Genomic DNA, 13,295 nt, shown 5'->3' on the forward strand with positions numbered 1-13,295 from the left:
TGATGCAGGGCCGGGGACGCAGCTCAGTAGGAGAGCATGGGCAGGCCACACACACACACACACACACACACACACACACACACACACACACAGATAATGCAGCCCCCAGCGAGGAGAGCTTTCTGCCACAGCTGCAGGAAACACTGGCTTCCTCTTTATTGTCTTGCTCCCCAGTGCACTTCCCAAGGTGCAGCAATGTGCAGCTTTCTGAGAAATCATCTCAGTAAAACAAAGACTTTTAAGAACTATAACACTTGTTCAGGTACGGAGCAGAATATGTAAGGTTATTTGGAATATAGAGTATTCAGGCCTCAGGTTTCTGTGTGGACATATGCAAATGATGTTCGCAAATACACACATCTGGCTTTGTGCTCCTGGTGTCTAAAACCAGTAACATTGCTGACTGGCCCCTGGGGGAAGGAAGCAGAGCTTCTGTAGACAGCTCCACATCAACTAGGAACAGCCTTTGTTCAGTGCTAAAGATAAGTGACTGCACAAGTATCTGCAACCAAAATGATACCTGCCCGAACTCAGACTACCCCACCCCCTTCAGAATCTAAGATTAACTCAAAACAGGAAGCAGTTTAGTTAGAGAAGAGAGAGGAAGAAATACGCTGGCATTTATTTATCTTCCAGTCAAAACTGGTTCTTCATGGTGAGTGTTTTAAAGTATCTTTCCCTTCTAGATATTTCCTGATGCCAGCCTAGGGAAGTAAGATAAATTGTTTTTCGTGTGTTTAGGAAATAAATTATGAGGAGATGTAGCTCAGTGGCAAATGCTTGCCTTGGATGCATGAGGCCCTAGGATCAATCTCCAGCACCACAAAAAAACAAATAAATTGCATAAACACCTGCATGATTTGTTCACTTCCTACAATTACTCTGGCTGTCAGTACTCACAAAGTAAACAATAGCCGACTCTCCTGTCCGGCTGAAGTACAAGGTCTGCTGGGAAAGAAATTCGAGCTTCATTTATTGCCTTCTTCCTAGCACCTAGAACTCAGCCCAGCTCATAAAAGATGCTCAATAAATATTTGTTGAGCAAATGCACACAGCAGGTGAGCGTGAAACAATGTGAGCCCCACAGGGTGACTAGAGCCTGTTCCTCCTGCATCTTTCTGCACCAGTGACAACACTGAGTGCTTCACAGGCGTAGTCGCTTCTGTGCTCAGCCCATGTGCTGACATGGAGGGCTCCACTTCACAGTCTCAGATGCAGCACTTGAAAGGACACTTCTACCCTGTCTCCAGGGGATTTAGCTCAGTGATGCTGCGCCTGCCTTGCAAGTGCAAAGTCCTGAGTTCAATCCCTGGTACTGGAAAGAAAGGAAAAGAATAAAGAAAAACAAGCTTCCACAATGTATGCACTTGAGAGCATAATGCTAACTGTAATAAATCACATAAGCTTAAATATCACATTGTTTCTCTTATATGAGAAACCCAGAGTAAAAATAAAGAGCAACGTAAAAAGTTGATTGTAGGAAGTAAGGAGCTGGATCACTCACAGCTGGAAGGGATCAAGAAATGAAGCAGGGGAGGGAAGGGACAAGGGATGAAAAAAGAATTGCGATGTGGAATGTAGTGTAGCAGCTTCCCACAAGGAATGTAGACACTGTGCACTACAACACATGTATTAATAAACTGAAGTAATTAAAACTTCCACGACTATAGTATGAGTGGCCCTGGTTTAAGAGCACATTAGAGGGTGAGGGGGTGCCAGTTAGTGACTTTGGGTTAAATTTGAGCTACCTGTGTCAGATATTAAAAAAATCAATATGCTCTGGGATGGTGTGTAGTTCAGTGGTAGAGCATGTGCTTAGCATGCATGAAGCCCTGAGTTCAATCCTTAATACAGAAAATAATAATAATAATATTTCATTTACATGATCAAATACAGATGAAAGAGATGAAGGGTCGCCATACTGTGCTTTGGGCAGACAACATGGGGATGTGAATGTTTATTGGTAATATAGGGGTGTCAGGAGAGAACTGTGAAAGGCAGATGAGAGAACCTGGGAAAGGAAAGTCTTTGAAGAGGATGAAGGTGGGAATATTTGGGAATTTGAAGGGCTGTCATTGAATGGCAGATTTATTCTGTGCAGCTTTAAAGGGCTAAGCCAAGACTAAGGAGTAGAAGTTGAACAGCTAGAATCTTGATCCAATTTCAGGTGGAATGTCTCCCTATTAATGTGACAAGCAGCCCTGGGAAGTGACCTCTGGCAGGGTGAAACTGGACTGCTGTGGGTTGGGGTTCCAGAACCCCAGAGAGGCTGCAACTTCTGACCTTCAAGGATTCCCTTCAACCTCAGGATTTGTGGCCATGGCAAAATGAGTAGGAAGTGGATCAGCTCAGAAAGTTATCTGGATCAAATTCTTTGTCAGAAGCCTGTTCTTTGGACATAGCAACAAGATGGTGGAACCTACCAGACTCAGCGAGCTCCTGAGGACCAAGCCTGTGTTGAGGCCTCACCAGACCCTGCTCTAGCACCTGCCTGTGTGCAGAGGCCTCTGTCCCTCAGGGAGCATGTGGTCAGCCCTACCTGTTCTCTAGAGCCTCCCTCAGGCTGGATGTGGTCCAGTTGCTCAGCTCAGTGGCTGGGTGACTTCTGTTTCTGCAGGGACACCACTCATTCCTCTCTGGCCCAGTCTTGAAAGCTCTCCCTGCTGCCCTGGTGACAGCACCTTCCAGCTGAGAGGCTGAATGCCATGCACACTCTTATACACGTGTCTTCATGCACCCCCTGCACATGTATCTTCACGCACACCTTTGCACCCATCTCCACACAACCTTTGCACACATGTCTCCATACACACCCTTGCACACGTATCGCCACTTCCTCAGTCAGCTGTGTTTCTGGGGGATGCTACCCCTCTCATTTCTTTAATGCCAGTGCTCATATGGTGCCTGATATAGGGTTTTTAGCATCTTAGGAATTCACCAAAGTGAGTTAGCTGGTTTTTGTCATTTCAGAAAATGATTTCACACAAATGCTGATGGGAGTTTCTACTTGTTGGGAAAGAGAATACTTACTGAATATTCGTCAGGGTGCGTCCTGGGTGGATCTTGCTTCTTATCAATGCTTGAAACAGTTGTACCAAGTAGAGTGCTTACTCTTTATCTTACAATAACATGACAGCTGAGAGGCCAGGGCAGCCATATAGAAAGCTACCCCAGCCATGCCTTAGGTCTGCAGAATAAAGACTGAATTTCCGTACCATTGGGTAGAGGACACTCAGCTCCGTCTCCCCAGCCCTGCACAGAGGCCTAAGCCCTAAGAGCTGTGAGAATGGAGCTTCCCAATGCCCCTAGTTCCTTTGTGTTACTGACATAGCTCTTTAGTTTTGTAGGGGCCTTTTTTTCTCAGAAGTAGGAGTGTTTTTGGACCCTGGATTCTGGTTTTGGGGGTTTGTCAGGGGTGTTCTTTTGAGGAAACTTAGGCAAGGGGTGGGTGGTGAATGGTGTCTTTGTCCTCTTTCTGAAAGCTTTAGGGAGAAAAGATGAAATCCCTCCAGAGGCACTGGCAAGCTACGGGGTGGACCTGGGAGCTGGTTCTTGGCTGGGCTCCTTTGCAGAGTGGCTTTGGGAAGAAACAAAGGCTCCCTGAGGTCTCTGTTGCAATGGGAACTGTTCATTTTTATTCTGCTTGATCTCCTGGAAGGGCGGGGGGCGGCCGGCTCTGGTTGAGCTTCGCCTTTGTCCTAGGCCTGGGCATCCCTTTGAACCAAGGCCTCTTGCTTGGCAGGGCCTCCTGGAGCTCGATGCTGTTGGGCCCAGAGAAAGGGGCCTGGGTTTCCTCTCAACCATCCTATGTTCTCGCTCTTTTTTTTTTTTTCCTTAAATTCTTTTATTGGTACATTTTAGGTATACAGTACGTTTACATTTATCATTGGGTTCTTGTACCTGTACATGATGTATCTTTGTTCTTATTTTTTCCCCATTCCCTGCCCTCCCTTCACCCCCTCCACCCTTCCCTATTTACAAAGACTTTATTTCCATTTTTTCCTTTCCTCTTCCCCTCCCACTTCCCCTACCCCTTTGGACCTTTTCTTCCTACTTCAAATTATCAATTATTCGTTTTAATCATTTTAATCCTTATCATCCTATGTTCTCTTTATTGGAAACAATTAAAATCAAACCACGTAAAGCAAAAAGGGGGAAATGCCTGGCTATCGCAATTCCCACAACCAAGCCCAATGAGAAGTGGTGTGGGAACAGAAGAAAAGGGATGGTGAGCTCACTTCCATTTCCACCTTCTTGTCTCCACTTCCTGCTCCACTGGGATGGGGTAGTGTGCTCAGGGCCTGCTTTTCTCAGAGCTGAATATTATGGACTGTGATTAGGTGGGGGTGGACCACGTGTTCACTGTGTAGCCAATCATCTGCCCAGTGAGGTGCTATGCTCCCACTCGCTGGCCAAACCTAGTGATGGCCACGGTGTGAGGGCACATGTAGAGGAACGGTGCTGGGCAGGTGGCTGCCTGACCTGCTGACTCCAGCTCTCTGTGTGTCCCAGGCTGGGATCTGCTGGACCTGAGCCTGGGTCCCAGACTGGCAGGAGGGTTGCTTGGCACCCTTGGCCTGTGTTGAGTCAGAAAGCTGGGCCTCCCTTCCTAAGAGAGTCTTTCTTGGCATTCTCACATGGCACATGTTTACACAAGTCTCTGAAACATGTTCTGTGTGCAGCTTCTTGTGATCTCTGAGAAGCCTTGCTAGAAGTGGACACAAGGACAGCCTTGTCACTTAGCAAGGTGGCAGGGATTGGCCAAATGTCAAAACCATTTCTTTCTGGAAAAGAACTTGCCGTGTCACAAGCGTTCAGAGCCCACTGTCCCTCTGCAAGGTTGGGCACATGCTTGTCTTTGTGCATTCTCTTACTCCACCTGTTTCTCTCCCCTGTGCTGCAGGGAGCTGCTGGAGACCACATGCCGCCTGGCCAACACGCTGAAGAGGTATGGAGTCCAGAGAGGGGACCGTGTGGCCATTTACATGCCAGTGTCCCCAGTGGCTGTGGCAGCAATGCTGGCCTGTGCCAGAATTGGAGCTGTCCACACAGTTGTCTTTGCTGGATTCAGTGCAGAGTCCTTGGCTAGGAGGATCAATGATGGTGAGTACAGGGGCAGGGGAGGAGGGGACAGGAGTCCCCTGGTCCTTGTTCCTGGGAGACTGACCATCGTGATGGAGATTAGGTGCAGTTAGATGTTAATAAAAAGCCACAAAGACAAATGATAGGTGATACCAGGGAAAGGCACAGAAATATGGGAGTCTTCTGTGAGCAGAGATCTGCCAGCTGCAGCAGTGCTGGGAGGCAGATTCTCCCTCAGAGCCTCCAGACAGGAGCTCAGGCTGCTGACACCCACCTTTGGCCCAGGAGACTAAGCAGAGTGCCCATCAAGCCTGTCTGATGGGCAGACTGTGAGCTAAAAGCAGATGTCAGGAGCCATGGAGTTTGTGGTGATTTGTTGTGGGGGCAAAGAGAATCCATGCAGATGCAGAGGCCCACTCCAAACCAGGAGGGACAGTTGAGTCCAACCAGACAATGTCCCATGGCTCCCGCCTGTGTCCCGTGCTTCTCTGTCCAGCCCCATCAGCTGGCTATGAAAGGGACCAGTGGGCAGTTTGCCTACATCCTGCCCAGACTGGTCAACTTCCCTAGTGGGTGGCTGTTGTGCCCTGAAGGGAAAATATGTGTGGCTAGGGACCTTAGGGGTATCTTGGTGCCCCAGGCAAGGGTGGCTGCCTCTAGGTGGGTCTAGATCAGTGATGGCAAGTTTCATTTTTTGAGCTTTGAATGATACAAAGAGCCTGCTGCAGCATGCATGCCCTAGGTTCGCCACCACTGGCCTAGAGGATCTCTAGAGGATCTCTAACTCCTGGATGTTCCTGCCAGCTCATCTATCTGCAAACCCTGTACGGAGAATCCTCTGGTGGCCTCAAGGCTGTGATGTCTCTGAGGCACTTAGGAGAGATAAAGAGTGTAAGCATGTGGCTTGAAAGAACTTTCAGACGGAAGATGAGAACAGACTCAGACAAGGTCCCAGGAAGGCGGTGCCTCTGAGGGTTGGTTCTGGGAACCTCCGGCAGTGAGAAATGAGGCCAGAGCCTTGTCAACAGGGAGCCCCACTATGTGTAGCACCCGTGGATTGGGCTGACACAGGTGTGGCTGAGGAGTTGGGTGTTCATACTACATCTCTCCAGAGTCACTGCTTGAGGAGCACCTCCACTCATGGCTCTGGAAGAGGCCCCCGGTTCAGACTGACTAGAGGACCCCGGGACTGTGGCTATGGGTGAGAACCAGCTGGGCTGTTCTATACCTGTTGTTTGCTCCTGAGTCTTCCTCAGAGGCTAATAACCGCCACAGCCTTGGTCCTTCTGGGTCCTCCTGGGTGGGTACAGGGCCGAGAGTGATTCTTTTGCCTGTGGGTGTCAGGCCCAGGGTGTGTGGCCCTCACTCCCTGCACTGGCCTCGCCCTCTCTTGGGTGTGGAAGGTTGGGTCCCTCACCACAGCCCTGGTCCTCGCTTCTTCTGGCTGGGTCACTGAAGAGCAGATGTGGCCCAGAGCTTCCCCTCAAGGTGAGGGCATGTAGGCTGCTCCTGGGCACCCACCCTGGTGGCATCTCTCTTCTGTTTTCTGCAGACTGTGAGCTAAAAGCAGGTGAGCTGAAAGTCAGCCTGGACAGGGCCTGGCTCAGGGAACGCCTTGGGGCTTGGTCTCTGCCTCTGGAGCATCTCTGTCACCACAATTGCTGTGGGTGGCCTGCCTGGAGATGCTTGTGTCAGGAGGAAGAGACAGCTGGAGGTGGGAGACTCGTGCTCCAACCCTTGAGGAGAGTGGTGCTTCTGTGCCTTGTCTCAGACCCTTCCTCACTCACCCTCAAAGGGCCAGGCCTTGCATGCTGTGCCATGCTCTCGGTGCAGAGTTGTGTCTCTGGTTCTTCTACTCTGGTTGGATGCTGTCCAGCACACTGTCAAGCCTGGATGTGTGGCCACAATCAGGCTGTGAGGGTGAAGTGGGGAGGAGACTGATCAGATGCGTCACTGTTGTCTCTGATAGCCAGGTGCAAGGTGGTCATTACCTTCAACCAAGGACTCCGGGGTGGGCGCGTGGTAGAGCTGAAGAAAATAGTGGACGAAGCTGTGAAGAACTGCCCGACCATCCAGCACGTCCTGGTGGCGCACAGGACAGAAAACAAGGTCCCCATGGGGGAGCTTGATGTCCCTCTTGAGCAGGTGGGTTTACCCCGCTTTATGTGGTTTGGGGAGGAGGAGTTTTTTCAGGTGCACTGGGTCTGGGGCTTGTTCAGTTGTGGCTCTCAGTCTGAGCTCCCCTGTAGTACCCGCCTCCCCTTTTCCTTTTTGGCACTGAGATGGAACCCAGGGCCTCATTCCTGCTGAGCACATACTCTACCACTGTGCTGCACCCCCAGCCCAGATCCATCTTTTTATTCTGTGTCTGCTGTAGTTGATCCTGGGAAACCAGGGAGGTGCACTCTGGGGCAGGGGTTGCTCACAGAGGCCAGGCTAAGTCTTCTCTGTGCTTCTCCCCTTCAGGAGATGGCACAGGAGGCCCCTGTGTGCATCCCAGAAAGTATGGGCAGCGAGGACATGCTCTTTATGCTGTACACCTCAGGGAGTACGGGGACACCCAAGGGACTGGTGCACACCCAGGCGGGCTACCTGCTGTATGCTGCCCTGACACACAAGGTTGGCGGGGGTGGGGTGGGGGTGGGGTGCAGGGCTCGTGCTTGGTGTATGGTGTTTATGTGTGGTATGCCATGTTCACAAACAGGGACAAGTGAAATGTGACATTGCGGTAGCAGGGTGGGACTGTGTGTGTGAGAGGAGTCTGGGTCCTCTGGTCGCACCTTGGGACAGGGCCCTGGTTGCTCTGACCCCCAGGCTGCTGCTGCCCTCATTTCTGTCTTTATGCATTCCTCATGCCATAAAGTATCGAAAACTGTATCTTAGGATTGTATTGCAAATGAAAGAACCTCAACAACAGAAATTTATGAAGCTGGGAATGTGGCTTAGTGGTAAAGAGTGTGCCTCATGTGTGGGAGGCCCTGTATTTGAACCCCACCCATGAGGGAGAAAAGAATCTAAAAACTGGAATGAGATAAAGGTAAATACAGATGCTCATGAAAATTCAGACATTCTCACTTAAAGGTTCACTTTTTTCTTCTGTTTTTAAAAGAAAACATTTTTGTAGACCCCTAAAAGATTTGTGGACCCTAGCCCCTACTCATTTTATTTTTTATTTTTATTTTTATTTTTGGTACCAGGGATCGAACTTGGGTCCTTGTGCTTGTGCAGCAGGTGGTGAAACCACTGAGCTAAATCCCAGGCCCAGCCCCTACTCATTTTAAAAGTAAAATTTAAAAAGACAGCATTATAAATGAACTTACATTTAGTGTGTAGAAATTACATTACAGAGGGTAACCTTCTTGGCATATAAAAGCAAATGACAGAGCCTGGCTTTTATTCCAATAAATGCATCTGCAAATCAGCATTCATGTAAACGTGTGGGGTTGTGTTTTTTGTTTGTTTGTTTTTATGGTATCAGGGATTGAACTTGGGACCTTACACTTGTGAGCAGACAACGGCACCACTGAGCTAAATCCCTGGCCCTGTGGGGTTTTGGTTTTAAGGGGCGTCTTTGGCAACCTTGGGTACTACCTGGTACTTCCCAGGTGGGCTTGAGTTTCAAGGTACCATCTGTGGGTTGGATTCTGCTGCAGCCCACCTCAGTGCCTACTGATGACAGCAACAAAAAGAACTGACAGGCTCAAGTGGCCTGCAAGCCCAGGCCATGTGGGTGGGGCACGGATGCCATCCTGGCTGGTGGCCCCTGTCCCTGTCATGGCCACCTTCCACCATACAGACAAAGTACCTCATCAGGCTTCTATCCCTCAGCTGGGCTCACCCAGAGCAGAGAGGGCCTTAGTGGTCCCAGCAGAGTCCTGGCTGGATTGGGGTCCCAGGTCCAGTTCTGACTTGGTCACCGTGGGCAGTGGTTAAAGTGGGACTGAAATGCTGATTGACCTATGTGGGTCACATGGGAGGTGATCCCTGGGACAGGACACAAAAGGTTCATGGGGAAAGGGGAAGCAGATACTGGGACTGGCACCTGGCATCTGCATGGGCACAGCATGAAGTCCACCCCTGAGGATACTGACAGTGAGGTGGACAGATGGATGCTACACAGGGACAGCGTGGAGGACACCCAAGGGAGAGGCAGACAGACAGACACACTTCAGGGCCAGCAGTGAGGACACTGATGGTGAGAGGATAGACAGACGCCTTGCAGGACTGCGGAGCAGACCATGCATTAGGCTGAGCACAGAGCCCCATGGTGACGTCATTGCCACTCACTTCTGGCTGACCTCACAGAGGTCACAACCCTAAAAAGCACAGAGCTTTCTCAACCCTGATTTTCTCAGCTGACCACCTCCTCCTCCAGTTGGTGGTGGGATGCTGCAAAGATGGGCAGATTGTACAAGACACTTGGAAAGTAGCCACTGGGACTGAATGCCAAGAGAGTTGCAGACTGGATCTGTTTCCATTATTTACATAAAATATACACCAGGGAGCTGTAAGCAGGCTGAGACTTCATCCTTGTGTGTTCAGAGTGTTTCCAGGACATTGTTGACATGACCAAGAGATGTGAGGCTGTGGGGACAGGATGGCATCTTTTGAATTTCTCTTCCATACTTGGAGATTTTTAGGGGATCAGGAGTAGGCACCGTCAGGCTCCTGTGGATGAGACTGAGCATGAATAGCTGTGGAGAGGGAAGTGTGCATCTTTTTGCTTATTAGTACTGAGGGGCTGCTCTGTGCTGGGCACAACACTCAGGCTTGGGGTTTGAGGAGCCTGGGATACCCATCGGATTACAGGCAGCCATGTGACCCACCCGCTCAGTGACATGTGAGAGCAGCATTGTTTGGGTACAGCGTGTGCTCTGGGCTCTGCCCTGCTGTGGCTGGTGTAGCTGGTTCAGCTGCTACAGCTGCCTATGCCTGTGTTCTCAGCTGTAAGTTGGAGTGACAGTCCTCACAGCCAGGCCACCCTGAGCTCAGGTGACAGTTGTGCCCATCCTTGGACGAATATGTTCTTGCTGCCACTGGCAACTGGAAGGAGGAGAGGCTATCTGGGCTCCTAGTGTCAGAAGGGCCAGTGGGCTGATGCTAAGGCCAGAGCATTGTGGATAGTGGGGCAGAGCTGCTCACTTCATGGCAGCTGTGGGCAGAACACAGGGGAAGAGCCAGAGAGGAAGGGCCAGGGACTTAGACATGGTCCCTGGGGTCACACCTCTGGGACCCACCCTGACATGCCCAGGGGTGTGCTCTTTCTGTCCCCAAGCAAGTTGACAGTCAGGATGAACTGTCACAGTGCCTGAGGTTATCACTGGGGTTCTAATGTGTGTGCTTGTGCATAAGGATGTTTGTGTGCGTGTTTGCCATCTATGTGTGTGCCTGTGTGTGCATATATTTATCAACGCATATGTACTCATGTGTTTATGTGTATGTCTGTCCATGCATACTCATGACGAGGGGATTTGCGCTGTTAGGGAAAAGGCTATTGACTCTGAAGGATGTTGAGGTGTGCACTGTGGCTCAAGGAGCTGCCTGGCTGTGGGTGTCTGGGAAGTGACTGGCCCTAGGCATCTGGTCTCCCTCCAGGAACTACAGGCTTGGCAGCATGGGTCCAAGTTGAATTCATAATCCCTTTGGCTCCATGCTGTGCAGACACAGCAAACACAACTTTACTCTTCCACATGGACACACAGCTCCTCAGGGGCCTGGCCACTCACAGCCCCACTGAGCTGCCCGCAAACTCCAGGTTGCACTGACCGCTGGTCTGTAGTGGCAGGACCCTGGGGACAACTCACCAAGAATGAAAAGTGGTCTTTTTAGAACACATACAGAAAACCACCCAAGCCACATGTGTGGCTCAGTGAGTCATTTGAGCAAACACCAAACTCTAGTCAACAAGTGGAATGTTGACAGCTATGCAGGAGCTAGACGAAGTTCCTGCTGCATGCCTGCTTCCAGACAGGGACAGCTTGGGCTTCAGAGAGCCCCTCAAGCCTCTCACTGCAGTCCCCAGGGCCACCCTCATCCCATGGCTCAGCATTGTCTGGCTGTGCATGTCTGCTATGAGCGTGGCAGCACTCTTACACCTGGCTACTTTCACCCATGCACATCTGCAAGGGTCCCCTGCTGCCATGTGTACAGTAATCATCTTTCCCTGCCATGCCCTGTGTGCAGCCTCTGCGACATCCAGTCACCAGCTGCTGGTGGCTGTCAGTGGCTGCCTCTCAGTTTCAGGCCATTGGGCAAGCTCCACCTTGTCTCAATGACATGTGGGAATGTGGTGATGATGGAAGAACGCCACCTAATGGTCCCCCCTGTGTCCACAGCTTGTGTTTGACTATCAGCCAGGTGACGTCTTCGGCTGTGTGGCAGACATTGGCTGGATCACGGGGCACAGCTACGTGGTATATGGACCCCTCTGCAATGGTGCCACCAGTGTCCTATTTGAGAGTACCCCAGTTTACCCCAATGCTGGTAAGGACCCATCTGGGGCCTGTGCTGGGTGGCAGGGCCAGATGCAGGAGAGATGTGTGTCTTGTGGTCCTGTGGACCAGATGCCAAGGGGACAGCAGAACTGCTAGCCTTGACCCTGCATGTAGATGGGAGCTGGAAGCTGTCTGCAGGGCGCTCAGGCATTGCTATCTAACAAGGAGCCAGGCAACACCATATCTCACGCCACCCTTCCAGGTTCCTGTCCCTCTACCTTAAACTGCCTGCCCTAGGACCTCTTAGCCCAGTCCCTCCTGTCTCTGCGGCTACCTCACTGGTCAACCTAGTCCTTCCTCAAGTCCAGGTCCACAGACTCCGTGGCTGCCCAGCTCTGTGCATGGCCTGGATCCCCTCTTTAAGTAGGGAGTCATGGAGTCAGGAGAGGGCATGGGCAGGGCTGTGGCTTAGGTGTGTTCATATTCAGGTCCCTCAGGGAGCGGTGGGGTAGGCAGGGTTCCAGGGCCAGGTGTCTTGTTGGGCACGGGGCTCGGCTGTGAGGCGTGTGCAGCACATGGGGAAGATGCATCAACCCTTCCCAGAGGACTTGGGCCCGTCTTGGTGACCACGTGCAGACATCTGCACACACCTGTGTCTGGCTCATCCTGCTGACTGGTTTTGGCGTCCTGCAGGTCGGTACTGGGAGACAGTGCAGAGGCTGAGGGTCAATCAGTTCTATGGCGCCCCAACTGCCATCCGGCTGCTCTTGAAGCTCGGGGATGTCTGGGTGAAGAAGTATGACCGCTCATCCCTGCGCACCCTGGGCTCGGGTAAGCGAGCACACTGAGGTGGAGTAAGGGGCTGTGGGCTCAGTGGGGGGGGGCAGCTGGAGGGGTAGGTGTGTCAGGTGGACATGAGTAGTTAGGTCAGGGATCCTCCTGGGCCTCATGTGGGTTGGTGGGCAGATGGTCGTAAGGCTGCATGGGTGTGGGTATAGCAATGCATGCCCTCATGCTTTGTGGTGTCCGGTACAGGCTCTGCCATCACCAACTATATGTTCGCATAGGGAGTCTGTGACTTACTTCTGCCTGTGGTGGACAGGGCTGCAGGGCCATCTTGTGTGCTTAATATGGTGTCTGGCTGTGCTTCATTCTCTGGAGCACTTGTCCAGAGTCAAATTTTGGGGTAACAGAGTAAACATGAGTTTAGCGATAGTAGACTTTGCCCCCAACTATTGTCAGGTAGTTGTGTTGCTCATGCGCACTCCTAAGTATTAGGAGAAATGTCCTGATTGCCTCCCCTGAATGACATGGTGTGTGTGTGACACTGTTTCCCACATTCTTGCACTCTTTTTGCCTTTGGACCCTGTAACAGCTGCTTGTGTTTCTCTGGTAAGTGTGACGGATTCAGTCTCTCCAGGTCTTCTCTGATGACATTTGGAGAAACTTCAGAGCCATTCCCCAGCAGCTGCCCCATGGCCCCCACCCTCTGGGTGGCGCTAATCTCTCGCTCTCTGTGTCCTTTCAGTGGGTGAGCCCATCAATAATGAGGCCTGGGAGTGGCTGCACAAGGTGGTGGGGGATGGCAGGTGCACGCTGGTGGACACCTGGTGGCAGACAGGTGAGCGTCCCCAGCAGGCATTGGACTCCTGGGATTGTTTCCTCTGGGCATTGGGTCTGGGGATCTAGGCTGGGGCTGGGGCTCTTGGAGCCAGGGTGGCAGAGTCCACTGCACCACCCATGATGCAGCCTGGCTGGGCTTAGCAGCTGTTCCACTCT

At 51.4% G+C, this 13,295-nt stretch overlaps 1 protein-coding gene across 5 annotated transcripts in view; it reads left to right on the forward strand.

Annotated features, from left to right (window-relative positions):
• The window catches only part of Acss1 (acyl-CoA synthetase short chain family member 1), a 47,066-nt gene that overhangs the window by 25,580 nt on the left and 8,191 nt on the right, over positions 1–13,295 (forward strand). For 3 of the 5 annotated variants that reach the window (XM_004874777.4, XM_004874775.4, XM_004874778.4), the window contains 6 exons: positions 4,904–5,103; positions 7,052–7,227; positions 7,549–7,701; positions 11,418–11,565; positions 12,210–12,347; positions 13,045–13,137. In XM_004874777.4, the coding sequence (XP_004874834.2) occupies positions 4,904–5,103; positions 7,052–7,227; positions 7,549–7,701; positions 11,418–11,565; positions 12,210–12,347; positions 13,045–13,137 (908 nt within the window). The remainder of the gene's footprint in view (positions 1–4,903; positions 5,104–7,051; positions 7,228–7,548; positions 7,702–11,417; positions 11,566–12,209; positions 12,348–13,044; positions 13,138–13,295) is intronic. The other 2 variants (XM_004874776.4, XM_021252141.2) reach the window with 2 other exon arrangements.

Source organism: Heterocephalus glaber, unplaced genomic scaffold (genome assembly GCF_053883595.1).
Source record: "Heterocephalus glaber isolate CG9 unplaced genomic scaffold, H.glaber_assembly_v1.0 deba00001532, whole genome shotgun sequence".
Taxonomy (NCBI): domain Eukaryota; kingdom Metazoa; phylum Chordata; class Mammalia; order Rodentia; family Bathyergidae; genus Heterocephalus; species Heterocephalus glaber.